Source organism: Chiloscyllium plagiosum, chromosome 4 (genome assembly GCF_004010195.1).
Source record: "Chiloscyllium plagiosum isolate BGI_BamShark_2017 chromosome 4, ASM401019v2, whole genome shotgun sequence".
NCBI classification, from domain to species: Eukaryota; Metazoa; Chordata; class Chondrichthyes; order Orectolobiformes; family Hemiscylliidae; genus Chiloscyllium; species Chiloscyllium plagiosum.
This window is the reverse complement of record NC_057713.1, coordinates 2935690-2959614: the sequence shown is the minus strand read 5'-3', so window position 1 is coordinate 2959614 and position 23925 is coordinate 2935690. Positions and strand designations below refer to the sequence as shown.

Sequence of the window (23925 nt, the reverse complement as noted above, 5' to 3'; positions counted from 1 at the left end):
GGGTGTGGTCGGCCACAGGGTGGTGGGTTTTTGGTGCGTGTGTCCCACTGATGTTCTCTGAAGCGCTCCACAACTTGGTGTCATGACTCCCCAATGTAGAGGAGTCAACGTCAAGAGCAACGGACACAGTAGATGAGGTGGGTGGATGTGCAGGAAAATCTCTGCCAGATGTGAAAAGATCCTTTGCGGTCTTGGACGGAGGTGAGGAGGGAAGTGTGGGTGCAGGTTTTGCACCTCGTGTGGTGGCAAGGGAAGGTTTTAAGAGTGGAGGAGACAAAAAAAATCTGCAGATGCTATAATCCAAAGTAGACAAGCAACAGGCTAGAAGGATGCAGCAAGGCAGGCAGCATCAGGAGGTAGATAAGTCATAGAGTCATAGAGATGTACAGCATGGAAACAGGCCCTTCAGTCCAACCCGTCCATACCGACCAGATATCTCAATCCAATCTAGTCCCACCTGCCAGCACATGGCCCATATCCCTCCAAACCCTTCCTATTCATAAACCCATCCAAATGCCTCTTAAATGTTGCAATTGTACCAGCCTCCACCACTTCCTCTGGCAGCTCATTCCATACGCGTACCACCCTCTGCGTGAAAAAGTTGCCCTATAGGTCTCTTTTATATCTTTCCCCTCTCACCCTAAACTTATGCCCTCTAGTTCTGGACACCCTAACACCAGGGAAAAGACTTTGCCTATTTACGCTATCCATGCCCCTCATAATTTTGTAAACCTCTATAAGGTCACCCCTCAGCCTCCGACGCTCCAGGGAAAACAGCCCCAGATTGTTCAGCCTCTCCCTGTAGCTCAAATCCTCCAACCCTGACAACATCCTTGTAAATCTTTTCTGAACCCTTTCAAGTTTCACAACATCTTTCTATAGGAAGGAGACCAGAATTGCATGCAATATTCCAACAGTGGCCTAACCAATGTCCTGTACAGCCGCAACATGACCTCCCAACTCCTGTAATCAATACTCTGACCAATAAAAGAAACATACCAAACGCCTTCTTCACTATCCTATCTATCTGTCACTCCACTTTCAAGGAGCTATAAACCTGCACTCCAAGGTCTCTTTGTTCAGCAACACTCCCCAGGACTTTACCATTAAGTGTATAAGTCCTGCTAAGATTTCCTTTCACAAAATGCAGCACCTCACATTTATCTGAATTAAACTCCAGCTGCTACTATTCAGCCCATTGGCCATGTGGTCAAGATCCTGTTGTAATCTGAGGTAACTCTCTTCGCTGTCCACTACACCTCTAAATATGGTGTCATCTGCAAACTTACTAACTATATCTCTTAAGCTCACATCCAAATCATTTATATTAATGATGAAAAGTAGAGGACCCAGCACCGATCCTTATGGCACTCCAATGGTCACAGGCCTCCAATCTAAAAATCAACCCTCCACCACCACCCTCTGTCTTCTACCTTTGAGCCAGTTCTGTATCCAAATGGCTAGTTCTTCCTGTATTCCATGCGATCTAACCTTGCTAACAGTCTCCCATGGGGAACCTTGTCGAACGCCTTACTGAAGTCTATATAGATCACGCCTACCATTCTGTCCTCATCAATCCTCTTTGTTACTTCCTCAAAAAACTCAATCAAGTTTGTGAGACATGATTTCCCATGCATAAAAGCCATGTTGACTATCCCTAATCAGTCCTTACCTTTCCCAATACATGCACATTCTGTCTCTCAGAATTCCCTCCAACAACCTACCCACCAAAAACCTCAGGCTCACTGATCTATAGTTCCCTGACTTGTCCTTACCACCTTTCTTAAAAAGTGGCATCACATTAGCCAACTCCAGTCTTCCAGCACCTCACTTGTGACCATCAATGATACAATTATCTCATCAAGAAGCCCAGCAATCACTTCCCTAGCTTCCCAAAGAGTTCTAGAGTACACCTGATCAAGTTCTGAGGATATATGCATTTCAAGATATCTAGTACTTCCTCCTCTGTAATATGGACATTTTAAAAAATGTCACAATCTATTTCCCTACATTCTATATCTTCCATGTCCATCTTTACAGTAAACACAGTAAACATAGGTGAACACAAGTAGAATGCACGGCCTGGTTGGTCGCTGGAAAGAATAAATCCAGTTGATGGCTGGAAGGAAGGGTCAGTAAGTGGAAAAGCAGGATGTGGGAGGGGCTGGGAAGGGAGTCAGGGGATGGGAAGGAAGGGTGTTTGAAATTGGAGAACTCAATGTTAAGTCCTCTGAGCTGTAGGCTGCCCAGGTGGAAGATAAGTTGTTGTTCCTCCAATTTGCAGTCTGATTCACTATGGCAATGGTGGAGGCTGAGGATGGTCATGTTGGAGAGGGAATGGGAAGGGGAATTGAAATGGGCGGTGATTGGGAGGTCAGGTTGGCCCCTACAGGCCCAGCTGAGATACTCGGTGAAACATTCCTGTCGTTTAGGTTTGGTCCCACCAGAGTAGAGAAGACCACATTGGGAGCACCGGATACAGTAAACCAGGTTGGAGGAGAGGCAAGTGACCTCTGCCTCACCTGGAAGGACTGTTTGGGGCCTGGGATGGAAGTGAGAAGGGTGGTGTGCCAGCAAATTCTGCGTCTTCTATGGTTACATGGCAAGGTACCTGGGGGTTCGGGGTGGGGGGGGGGGGGCAGTTGGTAGGGAGAGTTGGTAGGTGCGAACCTTGGAGTAACGAACACTGGCCGTCTGATTTTTTTTCTATCAAATTGAAATTCTTCATTTAAACCAAGTTAAGCAGTTTAAAGTGTCTTGTGGATTTCAGCTGATGAAACCTTAAAATATCTAAATAATTCACATTTTATAGGACTGCAATGATTGGAGTTTTTTATTACATAAAGGAAAGTCATCAAAGATTACTCTCGGGTCCATCACTTCTGTACAACGTATACTGGGTGAAATACTGGGTGAAAGGCATTGGAAGTGCCATGGGGCACATGGGGGCTGATGAGGAGTTGTTTGAGTGGTTCATACCTTTGCTTGGGACACGATGTGGCATGGATGGAGGGGGGGTGTGGTGAGGGAGTATGAGGGAGTGTAATGGTGAGGGCAGAGCCTGTTTTATTTTACAGTCAGGAAGAAGTCCCATAGACTGAGGATGACCTATTTAACAACCTGCCTCCACACAGCCCCTGTGACTGTGTCTTAACTGCTTCAGGAGTCACCTGCCCCAATTTCAGCTGGAACCTAACTCCTGGCAATGAAAATCATGTGAACAGAGCTCATATTTCTTGAAATGGGCATGAGAAACTGGGAGTTTTCCCAAGTTCCAGTATAAGCCTTGAGAATGAAAATCCAGCCCATAGTCTAAGGATAAGGGATGAACAATTTAGAATTGAGATGAGGAGAAGTTTCTTCACTCAAAGGGTTATGAATCTTTGGCATGTTCTTGGCCAGGGAACTGTGGATATTCAGTCATTGAAAATATTCAAGGCTGAGATTTACAGACTTTTAACTTTATGAGAATAAAGGGATATGGGGGAAGGCAAGAAACTGGCATTGGTCAAATGTAAGTGAGGAAGGAGATTAACAGTGTTACTGAATGTTGGAGTAGGCTAGAAGGGTTGAATGGTTGAATGTCTTTATGCTCCATTACTTGATTTCATCCCAGAGGCACACCTCCAAAAGTGCATCACTCCCTGCATGGTACATTCCAGACTCACTCACTGCTTGGACTTTTAGAGGCAGGGAGCGGGCTTGCTGTCCAATCGGGATAATACGCATGTGAAGCAAACTGGGACGTTCTACCACACTAGCTCACCATCACCTTCCCCAGGGAAATTGGGGCTTGGTAATAATACAAGCAAAATACAAGCTGCTGTTGCTGCTTATGGCTAATTATTTCAGGAAAGCTGAGAAATGGAAGTATAGATGAGTGTAGTTCGACTTACCGACACTGCCCAGTTTGTCGGTTGCAGTCTGGGTTTGCAGGTTTAATGATTCCTTCTCGTGAGCAGTTGCACTTTGCACAGCCCATTAGAGGATGGTAACTGAAGGTCTGTTTCTCACATGTCTCACATGAAGGTTTAACAGTCTGGGGAGGGCAGATGCATTGGCCTGTGACCTCATCACACAGGCGTTTGCCACAATTGCAGGCTTAAGGTGAGACAAAAAATGGGAGAGGTTTGCTTCTTTTCCTCAATTCTTTCTATAGCAAATAAAATTTGAATTCTTCTAATGGAATAGTAGATCAATTGTAAGATCATAAAACCGTAAGAAATGGGAACCAGAGTAGGCCATTCGGCCTCTCAAGCCTGCCCCACTATTTAATAGAATCATATCTGATTTAACATTCCTCATGTCCACTTTCCTGCCTGTTCCCCATAACCCATTATATCCTGATTAGTCAAGATACAATATCATACTAAATAACACAGACACAATTGGTAACATATTCTTAAAACGAAACTAAATATTATACGTAGGTGCACAGAAATTATAATTTGAAAACAGGCCATTTGACCTAATGTATATTTAGGTTATGGTATGACAAGGCTGTGCCTATTCAATCAGTTTTATGTAGATTGGTTCTGAGAGGAAAAGGCTATGGTCTTTGATTGTTGTCTCCAAAAGTTGACCAGGCCCTTCAAAAGGCCAACAATTCCATGAATTCATCCCTGTTGGGTGGTTTCAGAGATGGAGGTGTTGAAGAAAATTCACTGGAATCATGTCAGCATGTGTGGGCTAGTCATACAGTCTTCAGACAATGGGCCAAATAGACCCTTTCTTTATTGTATCATGCTATGATTCTATAAACACACTATTAGAGAAGGTGAGACAAAGTCGACAACAATAGACAATAGGATTTCACTGCTATGGTGGAGCTGCTGTGCCTCCTGGCTTTAGTGCAATTGGCCTCATTATAAGGGAAAGCTATGACGTGCATTTTTTCAGCCCCCAAATTAGTACTTGAATTTATTACTAGATGGCATTTATAGTAGTTTGTTGTGCTGTCAAAATATATCAAAGCATCTAATTCTTGTCTGATTATTTTGCATTTGCATAAACACCCACTTACGTCGACAATTGGGGAACTTAAAATAGCCAGTGGCACATTTGTTACATTGACGCCCAATAACATTTGGTCTGCAGGAACACTGGCCTCCAAATGGATTACATGCAGGACTAGTAGCACCTTTTCCATTACACTGGCAAGGGAGAGCTCCATTATTGTAGAATGCCACCAGTGACTTAGCTGAGTCCAGGCAGAATCTGGATGATGTAGCTGGGCTGCAAAACAGAATTACAAAGAACAGATTTAACTAGATATTTCTGCTTCATAAAAGGCATCTCACACTTTCCTCAACTTATTATATTGGCATAATCTTCTATTCCTTTCTCCTTGATGTATGTACCCAGCTGCCTGTGAAATACATCTATGTTAATCTCTGCAGTCACTACCTGTGATAGCAAATTACATATCTCATTCCCTTTGGAAAGTTCTGCATTCTAGAAGGACAAGGGTAGCAGATACATATGAACACCACTGCCTGCAAGATCACCCCTCAGCCCTTCACCATCCTGACTTGGAAATATATCACTGTTCCTTCACTGTCACTGAATCAAAATCCTAGAACTCCTTCCCTAAGTTTCTCCCTTCCTAGTGTATACCTACACCACATGGACTGTAGTGGCTCAAGAATTTTGTGTGCAGTTCTGGAATCCATATTATAGAAGGGGTGTGATTGCAGTGGTTGCAGAGGAGATTTACCAGGATAAGACCATAAGACCCTAAGACATAGGAACAGAAATTAAGCCATCAGCCCATCGAGTATGCTCCACCATTCAATCATGGCTGATAAGTTTCTCAACCCCATTCTCTCACTTTCTCTCCATAACCCTTGATCCCATTGATATCTATCTCAGTCTTAACTATCCTCAAGGATATTACCTGGGCTGGAGAGTTCTAGGTATGAAGAGAGATTGGACAGACTAGGGTTGTTTAGAACAGAAGGGACTGCAGAACTAGCGCAGAAGAGACTGAGGTGGGGGATATGAGTGTGATGTATAAAATTAGGAGCGGAGGGAGACAGGAAGAAATGGTTTCCCTTGATGGAGAGATCAAGGGAACTAGGGGCATAGATTTAAGAAAAGGGGCAGGGGATTTAGAGAAAACACGAGGAAAACATTTTTACCCAGAGGATGATTGGAATCTGGAACTCATGCCTGAAGGAGTGGTAGAAATAGAAATTCTCATATCACTTTAGTATTTAAACTTATACTTGCAATTGAACAAAGTAGCAATTTATTGTCACCTGTATTTTTCCAAATAAATTCAATGAAATGTTTAATAACTTTCACACTTATACATTTAATGGTAAGGTCCTAGGGAGTGTTGCTGAACAAAAAGACCTTGGAGTGCAGGTTCATAGCTCCTTGAAAGTGGAGTTGTAGATAGATAGGATAGTGAAGAAGGCGTTTGGTATGCTTTCCTTTATTGGTCAGAATATTGAGTACAGGAGTTGGGAGGTCATGTTGCGGCTGTACAGGACATTGGTTAGGCCACTGATGGAATATTGCATGCAATTCTGGTCTCCTTCCTATCGGAAAGATGTTGTGAAACTTGAAAGGGTTCAGAAAAGATTTACAAGGATGTTGCCAGGGTTGGAGGATGTGAGCTATAGGGAGAGGCTGAACAGGCTGGGAGTGTTTTCTCTGGAGCATTGGAGGCTGAGGGGTGACCTTATGGAGGCTTATAAAATCATTAGGGGCAAGGATAGGATAAATACACAAAGTCTTTTCCCTGGTGTGGGGGAGTTCAGAACTAGAGGGCATAAGTTTAGGGTGAGATGGGAAAGATATAAAAGAGAGCGAAGGGGCAACGTTTTCACACAGAGGGGGGGTACGTGTATGGAATGAGCTGCCAGAGGATGTGGTGGAGGCTGGTACAATTGCAACATTTAAAAGGCATCTGGATGGGTATATGAATAAGAAGGGTTTGGAGGGATATGGGCTGGATGCTGGCAGGTGGGACTAGATTGGATTGGGATATCTGGTTGGCATGGATAAGTTGGACCAAAACGTTTGTTTCCATGCTGTACATATATATAACTCTATGACTCTAAGTTGCCACACCACAGCACCTAAATTAACAATAGAAATAAAAAAGTAAAAGCTCATCACAATTCAGTTAGCAGCTTCTGGGTTCTGGGTATGCTGGGAAACAGGACTGAAACAGCTCCACAGAGCCAGACCGAGTCTGCAATGCAAGGCCAAGATCGCCTCACCATGCCGAGATGAGACCTCCATGCTGGGCTGTTGGAAGACCCAGAAGCCACCTCTGTAGCAAGGACAAGACCTTCACACTAAGACGGGACCTCCACGCTGGAACTAGATCCTCACACCGGGCTGTTGGAAAACTCAGAAGCCCCCAAATAAGATCTCCAATCTTGGACAAGACCATCACACTGAGAGACTGCCCGCCATGGGTGTCAGGCCTATACTGCCATTCTGGGCCTTTGGAAGCTGCCTCGTCACTGGGCCTTCGCCAGGAGAAGATATCTTCCACCAAAGTCATTAAAAGAAGGTAAGGTACCATAATAGACGGAAGCATTTTTAAAAATAAGAAAAAAAGTAAAGCAGATGGAGTAGTTGAGCTTGAGGATCTTGGACTGAGGTGCCTACACGGGCTGCTACTCTGCTGCCATCTTGAAAATAAAATTGTCATTCAATTACTCAATTGGCATTCAGTCCCTGTTATAAGTTGAAAATGACTAAGTGTCAGAAGTGCTGGGTCATTTAACCATTCAGTACAGGAGGAAATTATTTGGCTCATTATGCTTGTCTTGGTTGTTATAAACACGTCATGGCATATAAGGCTATGGACTGAGGGCTGGAAAATGGGATTAGAATAGTCAGGTAGTTGCTTTGGACTAATGCAGACTCAATGGGTTGAAGGACCTTTTTCCATGCTGTAGGCCTCTAAGAATCTTAGATGACATCACCACCTTCTTAAGGCCAACCGTAGAATCCCTACAGTGTGGAAGCAGGCCACACATCCCATCAAGTCCACCCTAACCCTCAAAAGAGCAGCCCATCCAACAACCTTGCATTTCCCACAGCTAATACACCTAACCTCCACACTATGTGCAATTTCGCACGGCCAATTCACCTGTCATGCACATCTTTGAACCGTGGGAAGAAACTGAAGCACCCAGAGGAAACCCACGTAGACATATGGAGAATGTGCAAACTTCACAGTCACCTGAGGGTAGAGTTGAACCCAGACCCTTGGTGCTGTGAGGCAATCGTGCTAACCATTGAGCCACTGCACCACTCACTATGGCTGTGCATAATATTCGGAACTAGCCAGTGACTTCCACATCCTGTGACAGCACAAAAGAAATGCTCAGCATACTCTGGGTGAGAAGTTTTCCTGAATTCTTCATAGCTTTTTTTGTGGTATCTTATATTCATGTCCTCTCATTTTAGATATCCCTATAAGTGGAAATATTTTCTCTACATCTATCCATAAAACACATTTATTTCAATAATACATTCAGCTGAAACCAGACCAAGATATAATTTCAAAGAAGAACAGAGGAGTTCTTCAGCAGGTCTGGCAGCATCAATGGAGAGAGAAACAAAGTTAACATTTTGACTCAAAAGTCAAGTCATACCAGAGTTGAAATATTAACTCTGTTTCTCTCAGATCTGCTGAATTCCTCCAGCAAGTTCGTTTTGGATTTACAGCATCTGCTGTACTTTCCCTTTACTGGAGAAGTTCTTTCCTGTATTCATTCGGCCAAAGTTTACCCTTTAATCAACAACCAAAACAAAAACCTGATTACCAGGTTATTATCACATTGCTATTTATGGAATCTTACTCTGTGCTAATTATGCTGCTCCATTTCCAACACCACAACAGTGACTACAAAGTTACAGTAAATCATTTCCTGAGTTGTGAAATGCAAGTCTTTCTTTCTTGATTTCACCATACCACAAAGCTAATAGTAATTGTGAATGTTAAGTATTTGTATCAAAATTTGGTAATTATGATAATTATGATAATCCCAGCAAAATCTTAGACCAAAAAGGCAAAAAGATCCTGACTTTACCAGAATAAAACAAAGAACTGTGGATATTGGAAATCTAAAACAAAAACAGAGAGTGGTAAAGAAACTCAGCAGCAACTGTAGACAGAAATAGAGTTAATATTTCGAATCTAGTGACCCTTCTGTAGAACTCTTGATTTTCCAGATATTATTTTCCTTCCAGTTATGAGCCGATGATGAAGAGAGAAGTGCAAGTGCCTCACCAGGTGACTGCTTTCTTCACTCTGAAAAAACATTTCAGCTTGGGACCTCTACTATCAAACAGAGTATTATCTGCTCAATTGAATTTCAGTCCCTGCTATAAGTTGAAAATAACTGCAAGTGTCACAAGTACAGTGTCATTTAACCATTCAGTACAGAAGGAAATTATGTGGCTCATTATGCTTGCTTCACTTGATGGAAAGAGCTATTGAACTGGCCCAATTTTCTCAAGTTCCTAGCCCTGTAGTTTTTCAAAAGTCTGCTGTGTGGCTCAAACATGTCCTGTTTTCATTTCAGATACCCAATATTTGGAGCATTTTGCTTTCTGTGTCTAAATATTTTATGGCATGTTCCCTGAAGCTCTTCTGGAGGATTTGCTCCTAATAATCTTGTGCTTTACAAAGCATTCCTTTCAGAATTCACACCCCAAGTTAACACGATTGCACATGCCTTTGTAGAATGCTGTTCCTGTATTACCGAACCAGTACTTTTAGGACCTGTTCAAAATTCCAGCCTTTATGCTGGACTCCAAAAATGGGAACCTATCTGAACAGTTGAAGATAGTTGGCCTCTAAATAGCAGAGCTATGCGTAGAAAAGTAAACGTTTCGGTCAATAGCCTATTTGTGCAGGCTATTTGAAAGAGCTATCCAATCGAGTTCCATTCTTCTGCTCTTTTACTATAGTTCTGTAATTTATCCAATGCTCTCTTTGAAATTTAGTAATTAACCTCCATCACCCTTCTGGTGCTTTGAAAAAAATGTATTTCATCTCTCTTCTGTATTTTTGCTGATTGACATAAATTTGTGGCCCTCTGTTGACTGACTCTCGTGCCACTGGAAACAACTTCTTATTTACTTAAGCAAAACCCTTCATGATTTTCAATGGTGCAGTTCAAATCCTCTCTAAATCTTCTCTGCTCTAAGCAGAACACTGCTTCTCTAGTCCCTACATGTAACTGATTTGTGAAATGATTTTGGTAAATCCCTCTGCACCCTCTCTGAGACCTTGACATCATTTCCATAGTGAGGTCTCTGGAATTGGATACTCTGCTCCAGCTAAGGCTGATCCAGAATATAGGTAATACTATTCGATACTCATGTTAACTATTTTTCCAGAGTTTCACCAAAACACCATCAGAGATTCCAGCCAATTATTTTCTATTTCGAGTTAAGGTGAATATAAAATACAAACGATGCCCACATCCCCTGAAGGAATAAAAAAAAATACTAAATTATACTCACTTGATGAAAAAGCTATTTCCACCACAGGCAGTAATGAAATCAAATGACTTATCCAAAGGCTTTTCATTTCGTAAGTCAGGATCATAACTTTCTGAAGGAACAATTAAGATATAGTCCTACAAAAGAGAAGTATTTTCAGACACTTATGACTTTGTAAAGAAATTAACATTGCAAAGAGATTATTGAATATAGAAATTTCAGTTCGGGGGAGGCCAGATAGTTCATTCCACTGTGCCAGTGGTAACCGATATGCTAGACTCAATAGGGCAGGATGGGCAGGAAGCATGTACACAACACCAGACAGTAATGCATAGCACAACAAACTGGATAAGATCAAAATGAAATGCACAGTGGAACATGTACAGAATAATTAATGCAAATTAGAGGGCACTAATCTCAGTAATGATTATCTGCAATTTAATCCTCTGTGGGCTGCAGTCTCACACATCACAAAGTGGTGTGAACCAGAAGGGCCCTTTTCTAGTTTGCTGAATACAGAACTGTGGAGAAGTAGGAGTGATCGCTCCTATCCTACATTTTGTGAAGGGTAGGTCGTGCCTCACCAACGTTATTGAATTCTTCGAGAAGGTGACAAAACAGGTGGATGGTTGGTAAAGCGGTTGGTGTGGTGTATATGGGCTTCAGGCATTTGATAAGGTCCTATATGGTAGATTATTGCACAAAATATCAAATTTCGGGAATGAAGGTGATTTAGTGGTTTGGATCAAAAGTTGGCTAGCTGAAATAAGACGGGAGTGGTGGTTGATGGGAAATGTTCATCCTGGAACTCAGTTACCAGTGGTGTGCCACAAAGATGTGTTTTGGGGGCACTGCTGTTTATCATTTTTATAAATGATCTGGATGTGGGCATAGAAGGATGGGCTAGTAAAATTGCGGATGACACAAAGGTAGGCAGAGTTATGGATAGTGCCAAAGGATGTTGTGGGTTACAGAGGGACATAGATAAGATGCAGAGCTGGTCTGAGAAGTGATAAAAGGAGTTTAATGCAGAAAAGTGCGAGGTAGTTCATTTCGGAAGAAATAACAGGAATGCAGAGAACTGGGCTAATGGTAAAATTCTTGGCAGTGAGGTGTACAGAGAGATCTCAGTGTACAGGTGCATTAATCCCTGAAAGTTGCCACCCAGGTGGATAAGGTTGTTAAGAAGGCATATGATGTATTGGCATTTATTGGTAGGGGGATTGTGTTTTGGAGCCACGAGGTCATGCTACAGCTGTACAAGACACTTGCGAGGCCGCACCTGGAATATTGCATGCAGTTCTGGACATCGCATTATAGGAAGAATGTGGAAGCTTTAGAAATTGTTCAGAGGACACTTACTATGATGTTGCCTGGTACGGAATGAAGGTCTTACAAGGAAAGGCTGAGAGAACTGAGGCTGTTTTCGTTGGAGAGAAGGAGGTTGAGAGGTGACTTAATTGAGATATATAAGATTATCAGAGGGTTAAATAGGGTAGACAGTAAGAGCCCTTTTCCTCGGATGGTGAAGGCTAACACGAGGGGCCATAGCTTTAAATTGAGGGGTGATAGATTTAGGACAGATATTAGAGGTAATTTCTTCACTCAGAGAGTAGTAGGGGCATGGAATGGCCTGCCTGCAACAGTAGTAGACTCACTGACGTTAAGGGCATTTAAATGGGCATTGGACATATATAAGGATAATAATGGAACGGTGCAGGTTAGATGGGCATCAGATTAATTTCACAGATCGATGCAAAATCGAGGGCCGAAGGGCCTGTACGGTGCTGTAACTTTTTATGTGCTATGTTCTATTACAACAATGAAGACCACTTACCCGCATCCTATCCTCAAAGGCACTTTGGAATGATGCTTCAGGATCGGGGATTGTACCTTGTGTTTCCATCCCCAATACAGAAAAATGAGTATTTAAGTACTCTGCTTTAGTTCCATTTTTCTGCTTTATCCTTTCATGGATTTTTTTTCTTGTATGTTTGTAAGGTGGCTCTTAAATGCTATGATTCACTTGTGCCAGACATTCCTTACCTTTATAAAGCTTTGCATGAACAACAATCTTTGAGCACAACCCCTCATGTTTAAAGTCATAGAATCATACAGCACAGAAAAGGCCCTTTAGCCCATCGAGACTGCACCAGACAAAAGCAACCACTTAATTCTAAGCCCATTTTCCACCACTTGGCCCTTAGCGTTTTATAGCTTAACATCGCAAGTGTCTAAATGCTTCACTGCTTTGAAATAGAATTAAAGTGGTCACCTTATTTCCTTTTGTAGTATAGAAAAAACAAAAAAAAATGACTTTCACAACTTCAGGAAATCTCAAATCACTTTAATAACAATTAAGTACTTTTGAAGTTCTGGAATTTCATAAATGTCTTCCTTTCTTTCCTCTTGTACAATGTACTTTAAAATACACCCTTTTGGCCAGCTGTTGGTCACTTGTACATCATGTGGCTCAATGTTAGAAAGCTGTGACCTGAAATGCCTTGGAACGTTTTAATAGCTACTATAAAAATGCAAGTTTTCTGGAAAATCAGAAACACAATAACAATAATTTCTTCAAAGCTTACCAACCAAAGGGCTTTTCCTTTTGGAACAGTAAGAATGACGGACAACTCTGGATTGATTATATCCAATTCTATTGTATTCCCTGAAATGACCTGGTTGCGACACCCAAACCCATGTGGACAGAAGAAAGCACTAAAAAATCCTAAAAAAAAACAAAGATGTAAATTTAGTTTGTAACCAAAATTAAGTATCACATAAAGGGCATTCAGTCTCAAAAGTCCATCATATAGTTAAATAAGAGCTAATCCATATCTTAGTTTTGATTTTTGCAAAAAATTATTCAAAGACGTGGGTATTTAATCGCCTGGTGGGTTAAAACCTACTGTGGATCACATTAGACGACAAGAGGTAAGGATGGTGATTTCCTTCCCTAAAGGACATTAATGAACCAGATGGGGTTTCTGACAATCGCCAATGGTTTCATGGTCATCATTCGAGTCTTAATTCTAGATTTGTATTGAATTCAAATTTCACCATCTGCTATGGCAAGATTTGAACTAGGTCCCCAGAACATGATCTGGGTCTCTGGATTAATAGTCCAGCAATATTACTACTAGGCTTTCACATCCCTTCATCTTACTTGCTTTCATAACATTCAATATCCTCATTCAAGACAATTCTATTAATCTTAGTTTGAAATTTTCAACTGGCTCCCAGGTCCAAATGTTCCTCTGGGCTGTGGAAAATTTGACCTGAATATTTTCACAGTCCAGAAATGGCACACATGTGTGACTCCATATACTATTTCTGGTTTTTGACTTTGGGTCTGGAAGCCACAGTGCAGGAAAACTAGTTAGATGGTCTATGTCAGTTCACCAACTCAGTAGTCCAGCCTCAGAAAAAGCTTAACCTCTAACCTCACACTTCCATAATTCCTCACCCATCTATGTATACCCTTTCAAACTGTCCATGTAATTTTATGCCCCCTACATACCCTACATTTCCTCTCATATCACCCTCAGTACCCCATTCATGATGTGGAGATGCTGGTGTTGGACTGGGGCGGAAAAAGTTAAAAATCACATAACACCAGGTTATAGTCCAACAGGTTTATTTGGAAGCACTAGCTTTTTGAGTGCTGCTCCTCCATCAGGTATTGAGTGGGGCAGGATCATGGGACTCAGAAGCTATAGTAAAAGATCAAAGTCTCATATACTGATGCAATGTATTGAACAAACCTAGATTGCTGTTAAGTCTTTAATCACTTAGAAATGGGTTGCAGGATTCAGTTCATTACCCAATTCATTCATTACCCCATTCATGTCTTCATGCACCATCCATGTCTTCTCAGATCACCCATGCCATCTCTATATCCTCCGTAGCCACTCACTTAGTACGCAGAATTCACTATACTCAAGTTCCATGTAATATCAGCCAAAACATAAACAGCATAGAGGCTCAGTGGTTAGCAGTGCTGTCTCACAGCACCAGGGACTTGGGTTCGATTCCAGCGTGAGGTGACTGTCAGTGTGGAGTTTGCATGTTCTCCCCGTGTCTGTGTTGGTTTCATCCCACAGTCCAAAGATGTGCGGGTTAGATGGATTGGTCATGCTAAATTGCCCCGTAGTGTCCAGGGATAGGTGGGTTAGCCATTGTAAATGCAGGTTTACGGGGATGGGGTGGGTCATACAAACACAGAAAATAGGAGCAGGAGTAGGTCATTTACCCCTTTGAGTCTGCACCACCATTCAATATGCTCATGGCTGATCATGCAATTTAAGTATCCCATTCCTACCTTCTCTCTATATCCCTTTAGCCAGAAGGGCGATGTCCAGCTCCCTCTTGAATATATCTAATGAACTGGTCCCAACAGCTTCCTGTAGGAGAGAATTCCATAGGTTCACAGCTCTCTGAGTGAAGAAAGTCTTCCTCATCTCAGTCCTGAATGGCTTACCCATTATTCTTAAGCTGTGACACCCGCGTTCTGGACTTCCCTAACATTGGGAACATTCTTCCCACATCTAGCCTGTCAGGATTTTATATGTTTCTATGAGATCCCCCCTCATTCATCTAAATTCCAGTGAGTACAAGCCCAGTCAACCCAGTCTTTCCTCATATGTCAGTCCTGCCATCCCAGGAATCAGTCTGGGCAACCTTCAGTAACAATAGCAATAATGTCCTTCCTCAGACTAGGAGACCAAAACTGTACACAATACTCGAGATGGGGCCTCACCAAGGCTCTGTGTAACTGCAGAAAGACATCCTTATTCTGATACTCAAACTCTCTTGCTATGAATGCCAGCATGCTAATCATTAGCTTTCCTCACTGCCTGCTGTATCTGCATGCCAACCTTCAGTGATTGTCCCACCATGACACCCAGGTCTTGTTGCACCTCACACTTTCCTAAACTGCCACCCTTCAGATAATAATAATGTACCATCCTGTTTTTGCAACCAAAGTGGATACCCTCACATTTACCACATTCTATTGCATTTGTCAAGTATTTGCCTACTCAACCAGTCTGTCCAAGTAACCCTGCAGCCTCTTAGCATCCTCCTCACAGTACACACTGCCACCCAGCTTACTGTCATCTGCAAATTTGGAGATTTGGCAATCAATTCTTTCATCAAAATTGTTAATGTATATTATGAACAGCTGGGGTTCCAGCACTGAACCTTGTGGCACCCCATTTATCATTGCCTGCCATTCTGAAAAGGACTCGTTTATTTCAACTCTTTGCTTCCTGTCTGCCAACCAGTTCTCTATCTATGTCAACACATTGCCTCCAATACCATGAATTTTAATTTTCATTACTAATCTCTTGTGTGGAACCTTGTCAAAAGCCTTTTGAAAATCTAGATACACACTACTGGACCACTTTACTGGTCACATCCTCAAAAGATTCCTGAAGATTTGTCAAGCATGATTTCCCTTTAATGAATCCATGCTGACTAGGACTGATTCTGTCACCACCTTCCAAATGGTCAGTTATTACATCCTTAATAATTGACTCCAACATCGATGTCAGGCTAACCAGCCTACAATTCCCCATTTTCTCTCTCCCTCCTTTTTAAAAGAGTGGGGTTGCATTAGCTATCATTGAAACTCTTCCAGAGCCCACAGAATGCTAGAAAATGATCACCAATGTACTAATGCATCTGTTATTTTAGGGCCACTTCCTTAAATATTTTGGGATGCAGCACATCGGGTTCTGGGGACTTGTCGTGTTTTGATCCCATCAATTTCCCCTATACCATTTCCTGACTAATAAGGATTGCCTTCAGTTCCTCCTTCATGCTTGACACTCTTTTCTCTAACATTTCCTGAAGGTATTTGTGCCCTCCTTAGTGAAGACAGATGCAAAGTATTTGTTCAACTAGTCTGCAATCTCTTTGGTATCCATTATTATTTCACCTGATTCTAACTGCAAGGGACCTACATTTGTCTTCACCAGTCTTTTTCTCTTCACGCATCTGTAGAAGTTTTTGCAGTCAGTTTTTATGTTTTGCACAAGTTTACTTTCATATTCTATTTTCCCCTTCTGAATGAAACTCTTTGTTGTCCTCTGCGGAATTTTAAACATCCCCCAGTCCTCAGGTTTGCTGCTTTGACTCCCCAAGCCTCCTCTTTGGCTTTAACACTATCCCTGATTTCTCTTGTTAGCCATCTTCCTAGTTTTACTTTTATGCCAGACTGGGATAGGTCTGGGTGGGATGCTCTTCAGAGGGTTGGTGTTGATTTGATGGGCCTCATGTCCTGCACTGTAGGGATTCTATGAATTTTCTAAATATCATTGGGAAAAGTGAACTTCTTGCAATTTAATAAAAGTCACCACAGCATTAATTCTGAAATAAAATTTTAAACCACATTAGATGGACACCGTATTACATCTTGAACAAAATCAGAAATTACTGGAAAAACCCAGCAGGCCTGGCTATATCTGCAAAGAAGGGTTCTAAAGGACCCAAAACTTTGACTCTGCTTTCTCTCCACAGGTACTGATAGACCTGCTGAGTTTTTCCAGAAATTTCTGATTTTGGTTCTGATTTCCAGCATCACAGTTCTTTGGTTTATTTTATTACTTCTGGAAATTGTTCTTCATTCTTAGATAAATGGAACACCTATTTTTCTGAAACCAATCAGCACTTGAACTCAGCTAAACATTGACAATGGCCACAATTTAAAACAACAGGTTTCACTCTGCAAAGGGAAAAAAAAGCAAGTAATTCCAAATCAGTGTGCTTGTCAATAAATGTAAAGGTTAGATTTTTAAGGGTGTAGATTTTATTCCACACCTAGATGGAAAATTTGGCCGATTACTTCAAGTCTGAGACAGACGGACTTTTAATCAGTAAGGAAATCAATGGTTATGAGGGAAAGACAGGAAAGTGGAGTTGAGGTTTGTCAGATTAGGCATGATCTGATTGAATAGTGCAGCAGACTTGACGGCAGGAATGACCTACTTCTGCTCCTACATAATGTTCTTCAATAGCTTTTTAGAGAGGGAGTGAAGAGTTCTTGATTTCCACTACACTCTATGGTTATGGCTCCTTTTTCTAGACTCCCTCACCAGCTGATATTGTTTTTTGCCAGTTAGGCCATCAAGTTCTTCAATTATATTATCTCTTTATAATAGAATGCCTAGAGTGTGAAACAGGCCATTTGACCCATCGAGTCCACACTGACCCTCCATACAACATCCCACCCCGTCAGCCAGACCCAACCTCCTACCCTTTTCCTGTAACCCTACATTTTCCATGGCCAATCTACCTAACCTGTATATCTTTGGACTGTGGGAGGAAACTGGAGCATCCAGAAGAGACCCACGCAGACACAGAGAGAATGTGAAAACTCCACACTGACAGTCATCCAAGGGTGGAATTGAATCTGGGTCCCTGGCACTGTAATGCACCAGTACTAACCACTGAGCTATCATGCCACCCAGAAATATCTTGTAGATATTTTTAATTAACCTGTTAATATGTAATATAATACACTTCTGGAGCAGGTGGACTTTGACCCAGGCCTTCTAACCCAGATGTGAGACACTATCACTGCACCGCAAAAGCCCTAAAACACAGCCAATCACACAGAGTCTGATCTCTATCACGGAATTAGATTCCAGTTGCCTGCATGACTGATGGGGACACAGTTACTATACCAACAAGGAGACTCCTCTGTCCACCTTGTAAACTGGAGGGAATACAAACCTAATTTATACAACCTCTTGTCCGAACTGAACTACTTTATGCCAATATCATACAGGTGAACCTGTGGTTCATTCGAATCTCATGCAAAGTGCAGTGGCTAGTGAATGCTTAGAAATCTTAATAACTTACCATTATAGGGACGACCTCCATCCACCATCACCCCTACTGGGAATGTTGGGTACAAAGGCTGATAAAAATGCACCAATATCGTGTGTTTGCCTTCATTTGGCACTCTTGTTTTGAAGGTAATCTGATTCTATAAAGCAAATTAGCCTCATATTGACAAAAGAAAATCCGCATCTCATGAATGAATAAACCGTAGGTGATAAGTTTAAGAGAATTAGCTTAAGAAACAGAGGGGATATAAGCTTTGCTGTCCAAGCCAGCATTTATTGCTCATCCCTTCTTGTCCTAGTGGAGGTGGTGGTGAGCTGCCTTTTGAACTATTGCAGTCCTTTGGATGGAGGAAACAATGGTATTTTTTTCAAGTTAGGATGGTGTGTGACGTGGAATGGAACTTAAGTGATGGTGTTCTCGTGCATCTGCTACTCTTGTTCTTTTAGGTGATAGGGTCACTAGTGGAACCTTGGTGAGTTATTCAAGTACATCTTGTAGAGGGTACACACTGCTGCTATTGAGCAATAGTGGTGGAGTGAGTAAATGTTTGAGGATGTGGTGCCAATCAAGTGGGCTGCTTTGTCCTAGATGGTGTCAAGCTTCTTGAGTGTTGTTGGAGCTGCCCCAACCCAGGCAAGTGGGGAGTATTATGTCACGCTCCTGACTTGTGCCTTGTAGGTGGTGGACAGGCTCTAGGGAGGAAGGAGGTGTTGTTATCTGAAAAGAATGGTGGAAGCAGGTTCAGTAACTTTCAAAAGAAAGTTTTATAAAAACATGGAAGTAAAATAAAATTAAAATGCAAAGGGAAAACAGTTGAAGAAGAGAGACTATTAATATAGAATATAGAACAGTACAACACAGGAATGGACCCTAAGGCCCATGATGTTGTGCTGAACATGATGTCAAATTAAACTAATCTCTTCTGCTTGCCCTGGTCCTGGGCCTCTTCCATTGCTAAACCCTAACCACTTGAAGCCTGGAGGAAGAACGTCTCATTCTCTACCTTGGGACCCTCCAGCCACATGGGATCAATGTGGATTTCACCAGTTTCCTCATTTCTCCTTGCCCTACGTTATCCCAGATCCCACCTTCCAACTTGGCACCATCCTCTTGAACTGTCCTACCTGTCCATCTTCCTTCCCACCTATCAGCTCACCCTCCTCTCCGACCTATCACCTTCTACCCCACCTTCATCTACCTATCGCATTCTCAGCCACCATTCCCCCAGCCACACACTCCCTCACATTTATCTCTCACCATCCTCCCACCATCACCACCACCACCAGCCCACAAGCCTCATTCCTGATGAAGAGCTTACACTCAAAATATCGATCCTCCTGCTCCTCCAATGCTGCCTGACCTGCTGTGCTTTTCCAGCACAACACTGTTGACCTTAGTCCATACCCCTCCATTCCTTGCATATTCATGTGCTTATCTAAAAGTCCTTTAAACACACCTATCACATCTGCCTCCACCACAATCCCAACAGCGTGTTCCAGACTCCTCCCACTCTCTGTGTAAAAAACTTGCCCCTCACATCTCCTTTGAACTTTTGCCCTCTCACTTTAAATGCAAGCCCCGTAGTATTAGACATCTGAACTCTGGGAAAAATATTCTAACGTCAATCCTCTCAATGCATCTCATAATCTTATAGACTTCTATCAGGTCTCCCCTCAGCCACTCCAGAGAAAACAACCCTAGTTTTTCTAGCTTCTCCTTGTAGCTCATAATCCAAGCAGCATCCTGGTGAACCTCTTCTGCACCTTCATATCCTTCCTGTAATGTGGTGACCAGAATTGAATACAATACTCTAAGTAAAGTCTTATAAAGACTTTGGCCCAATCAAAGTCTTATAAAGTTGCACAATGACATCCTGACTCTTGTACTGAATTCCCCAACCAATAAGGGCAAGCATGCTGTGCACCTTCTTTATCATCCTATCAACTTGCATTGCCACTTTCAGGGAGCTATGGACTCGAACCCCAACATCCCCTTGTACATCAATGCTATTCAGGGTTCTGCCATTACCTGAACACTTTTCCTTAACGTTGGATCTCCCAAAGTGCAGCACCTCACACTTACTCAGTTTAAACTCCCACCTGTCATTTCTCTCCAGTAAAGCACTAATCGAAGAACTTTCCCAAACAGCCAGAAAAATTACTTGAACAGAGTCCTCCTGTGCTATGTGACCTCTGAACAGGGATGAACATCAAATTGTGAATATTCTGAACAACAAAAAAAGGGTTGAGTAACACGTAACATTATTCTAGATGTACCCACATCAAATGGACTGCAGCGTCTTAAGAAGGCAGCTCACCATCATCTGCCCAAGGGCAACTACAGATGGGCAATAAATTCTAGTCCAGCCAGCAATGCCCACATCCATGTCTGATTAAAAAACATGCACACTGTTCATAGTCATTCCATGTGTTATCAATGAAATAAAAATTCTGAGATAGTGTAAATGCACTCAAATATATCCTCAGAAGCAAGCAGAAAATTTTGGAGAAATTCAGCAGGTCTGGTACCATCTGTGGAAAAAGAAACAGATTAATGTCTTTTTCAGAACTGGAGAATCATATTGGAATTGATAAGCTAACTCTTTTTATTTTCAAAGATGCTGCCAGACCAGCTGAGTCCCTCCAACCCTTTCTGTTTTTATATTAGATCTCCAGCATCCATAGCGTTTTGTTGAAATGAATTTTATTCAAAAGATGACAAACTATAGAAGAGACTGGCAGAACATCATAATGTTTCCAAGAATCAGTGGAAACTAGTAAGATACGAGAAGGTTGGAAACAGAATGATGTGATGCCCATATTCAAAAAGCATGACTTAGCAGATCCTTGTGTCTGGGAGGTATTCCAGCATAGCTCCCAGCTATTTTCTCATCTTCTGTCTTCACTCCTGCTCCTGGACCTAGAGGAATACTACTCTAAGACTTCTTTCTTATTTTGTGGATATTAATTTACATTAAAACTCACTCAAAACTGTTGATTACCTTTGGTGATTTTAGTAAAATAATATCTCCTGGTTCCACCATGGTTGGAGGGCGCTGGGTTAGGAGCTGTGGATCTTTAGATAGGTCAGGTTGTGAAGAAAGGTCTGCAGTTGAAAGATGTCCATCTTTCAGCTTCACTGATGACACAGGTATTTCATACTTGCTTGCAACACATGAGCTGTTCAAAATTTCAAATAAAGACAGTGACATTTATAAAGGACAATATTCTGGACAATCACGTTTATTCACAAATAAGTTTGTGTTCTACATCATCAGGGCTCTTGATAGAGTGCAGAGGAGAAACTATTTCCATTCTTGCAAGGTCAGAAACCAGAGGACACAGAATGAGGATAATTAGCAAAAAAACACCAGAAGAGATTTTGTTCGCACACAGCAAGTTGCTATAATCTGGAGTGCACTGTCTAACAGGTTGGTGGGCACAGATTCAATAGTAATTCTCAAAGGGAACTGGATGTATGCTTTAAAGAAAGAATATTGCAGGGTTATGGAGTAAAGTGGAGGGAGTGGGACAAATTGGATCAAATCATTTTCCATAAAATAGATATTTTGGCTCAAGAATAAAATGAAGAGAGTGAAATTCTCTTGCCAATAATTTGGGCAAAGTAGTAAATCTGAGTATGGAAATGGATTTTCTCTACACTTGGCTAGGCCTCAGTTCATCTATTGAATCCAGTTCTGGAGAAAGAGAGTGAAGAGGAGATTTATTAGAATGATTGCAGCAGATGCCGGAAATCTGAAGCAAACAGAGAGAATGCTGGAGAAACTCATCAGGTCTGGTAGCATATGTGGAGAGAGAAAACAGAGTTAATGTTTTGAGTCTGATTCTTCTTCAGAACACCCAATGCTGCTGAGTTTCTCCAATATTTTCTACATTAAATAAAATAGTAACAGGGAATGAAAGGCTTCAGGATGGAAAGACTGGAGAAGATGATGTTGTCTTTAGAGAAGGTTAAAAGGAAATAAAGTAAGCTTCATGATTGTGAGGGGTTTGATAAAGCAATACAGAGGAGCTGTTTCCAGGGGCAGGGGAGTGAATAAACAGAGGACATAGATTTGAGATAACTGGCAAAAAAAGCAAGGTGTGAGTCTTCTTTGTGCAGCAAGTTGTTGTGACTGGAATGCGCTGCCTGAAAGGACTGTGGAAGCACATACAATCGTAACTTTCAAAAGGTATTGGATAACAATGTAAAGATTTGTAAGGCTTTGGGGTAAGAGAAAGCAGGGTAAAACATTTCAAAGAGCTAGCATAGGCATGTAGGGCCCAATGGCTTCCTTCTGTTCTGCTTCATTCTAAGCTAAATGCATAATGAAAGGCATTGCTTCCTGACTGCCAGAGAAAAGTACTATTTTTGTATATAGCAGCAATTTCTCAATTCTAAATGAAGTGAGTATTTTCATAAAATGCAGGAGCTGAGCATGTGCTGTGGAATTTTGTTTGGTGCCTCAATGTTCTTGATCTAATCAGGTTTGCTGTGTTTATTGCTTTCATTTATAGCCATCCTTGAAAGCTGGAATCATTTATGTTTGAGTAACTTGTATAAATAAATATTATTCAATCAAACCTATCTGAACTTGATGAACAATGCTGATTTCAATTACCCTTTTACTTTCCAATCTCAGTGGGATGCCCTGCAGCAAAATGTTTATTGCTGATCTATGAAATGAAACCATTCATCTGATCTATATCAGAGCTTTTTTATAAAAATGCTACCAAAAGACAACTTTTCCAACTTATTTGACAACTCTTTTATTTATTCATTCACAGGATTAGGGTGTTGCTGGCTAGGTCACCATTTATTGCCCATTCCTAAGGCAGTTAAAAGTCAACCACATTGGAGTCACATGCAGGCCAAACCAGATAAGGGTATCAGTTTCTTTCCCTAAAGACAGCAGTGAGCCGGATAGGGTTTTCCTGGTAATTGTTTCATGGTCATCATTAGACTCTTAATTCAAGATTTTTATTGAATTCAAATTCCACCATCTGCCCTGGGTACATGAGTCCCCAGAACATTACCTTTGAATTAGCAGACGATCGCCTTTCCCCTTTATGATAGAGGCATACAACACAAGGGGAAGGTCATTTGGCCCATCGTGCCTGAGCCATCCAATTTGCTCCACATTCGTCAACTTTCCTGAAAGTTCCCTTTTGAAAGTTATCATAGCATCTACACTCATCAGCTTTTGAGTCCATGCATTCCAGGGCATTATAATTAATTAACATTTTTGTTCAGTCATTAAACATGGGCATCACCAGCTGATCCAGAATTTATTGTCCATCCCTAGTTGCCCTTGGTTATGGTGATGGTGGTGACGATGAATTGCCTTCTTGAACTGCTGCAGTCCATGTGCTGTAGGTACACCTATAATGCTATTAGGGATTAAAACAATTTCTCTTTATTTCCCCATTTGACAATCACCTTTAGTGCTTTCTGGTCACTAATGTACATTATTTATTCGAACAAAAACCTATATAATCCTGAATATCACTATTACATGTTGGTCCTTCCAAGATGATGGCAGAATAGGGCTCCTGAGTTGTAGCTCATCCAATCCAAATCCTTTTCTTA

The 23925-nt window shown here is 41.6% G+C and overlaps 1 protein-coding gene across 1 annotated transcript in view; it reads right to left on the bottom strand.

Annotated features, from left to right (window-relative positions):
- The window catches only part of LOC122548812 (laminin subunit alpha-3-like), a 376692-nt gene that overhangs the window by 147426 nt on the left and 205341 nt on the right, over positions 1-23925 (bottom strand). The window contains exons 30-35 of the mRNA XM_043687604.1: positions 21338-21515; positions 18349-18475; positions 13071-13210; positions 10504-10619; positions 5024-5235; positions 3897-4101 (exon numbers count right to left, since the gene is read on the bottom strand). Coding sequence (XP_043543539.1) covers positions 3897-4101; positions 5024-5235; positions 10504-10619; positions 13071-13210; positions 18349-18475; positions 21338-21515 — 978 coding nt within the window. The remainder of the gene's footprint in view (positions 1-3896; positions 4102-5023; positions 5236-10503; positions 10620-13070; positions 13211-18348; positions 18476-21337; positions 21516-23925) is intronic.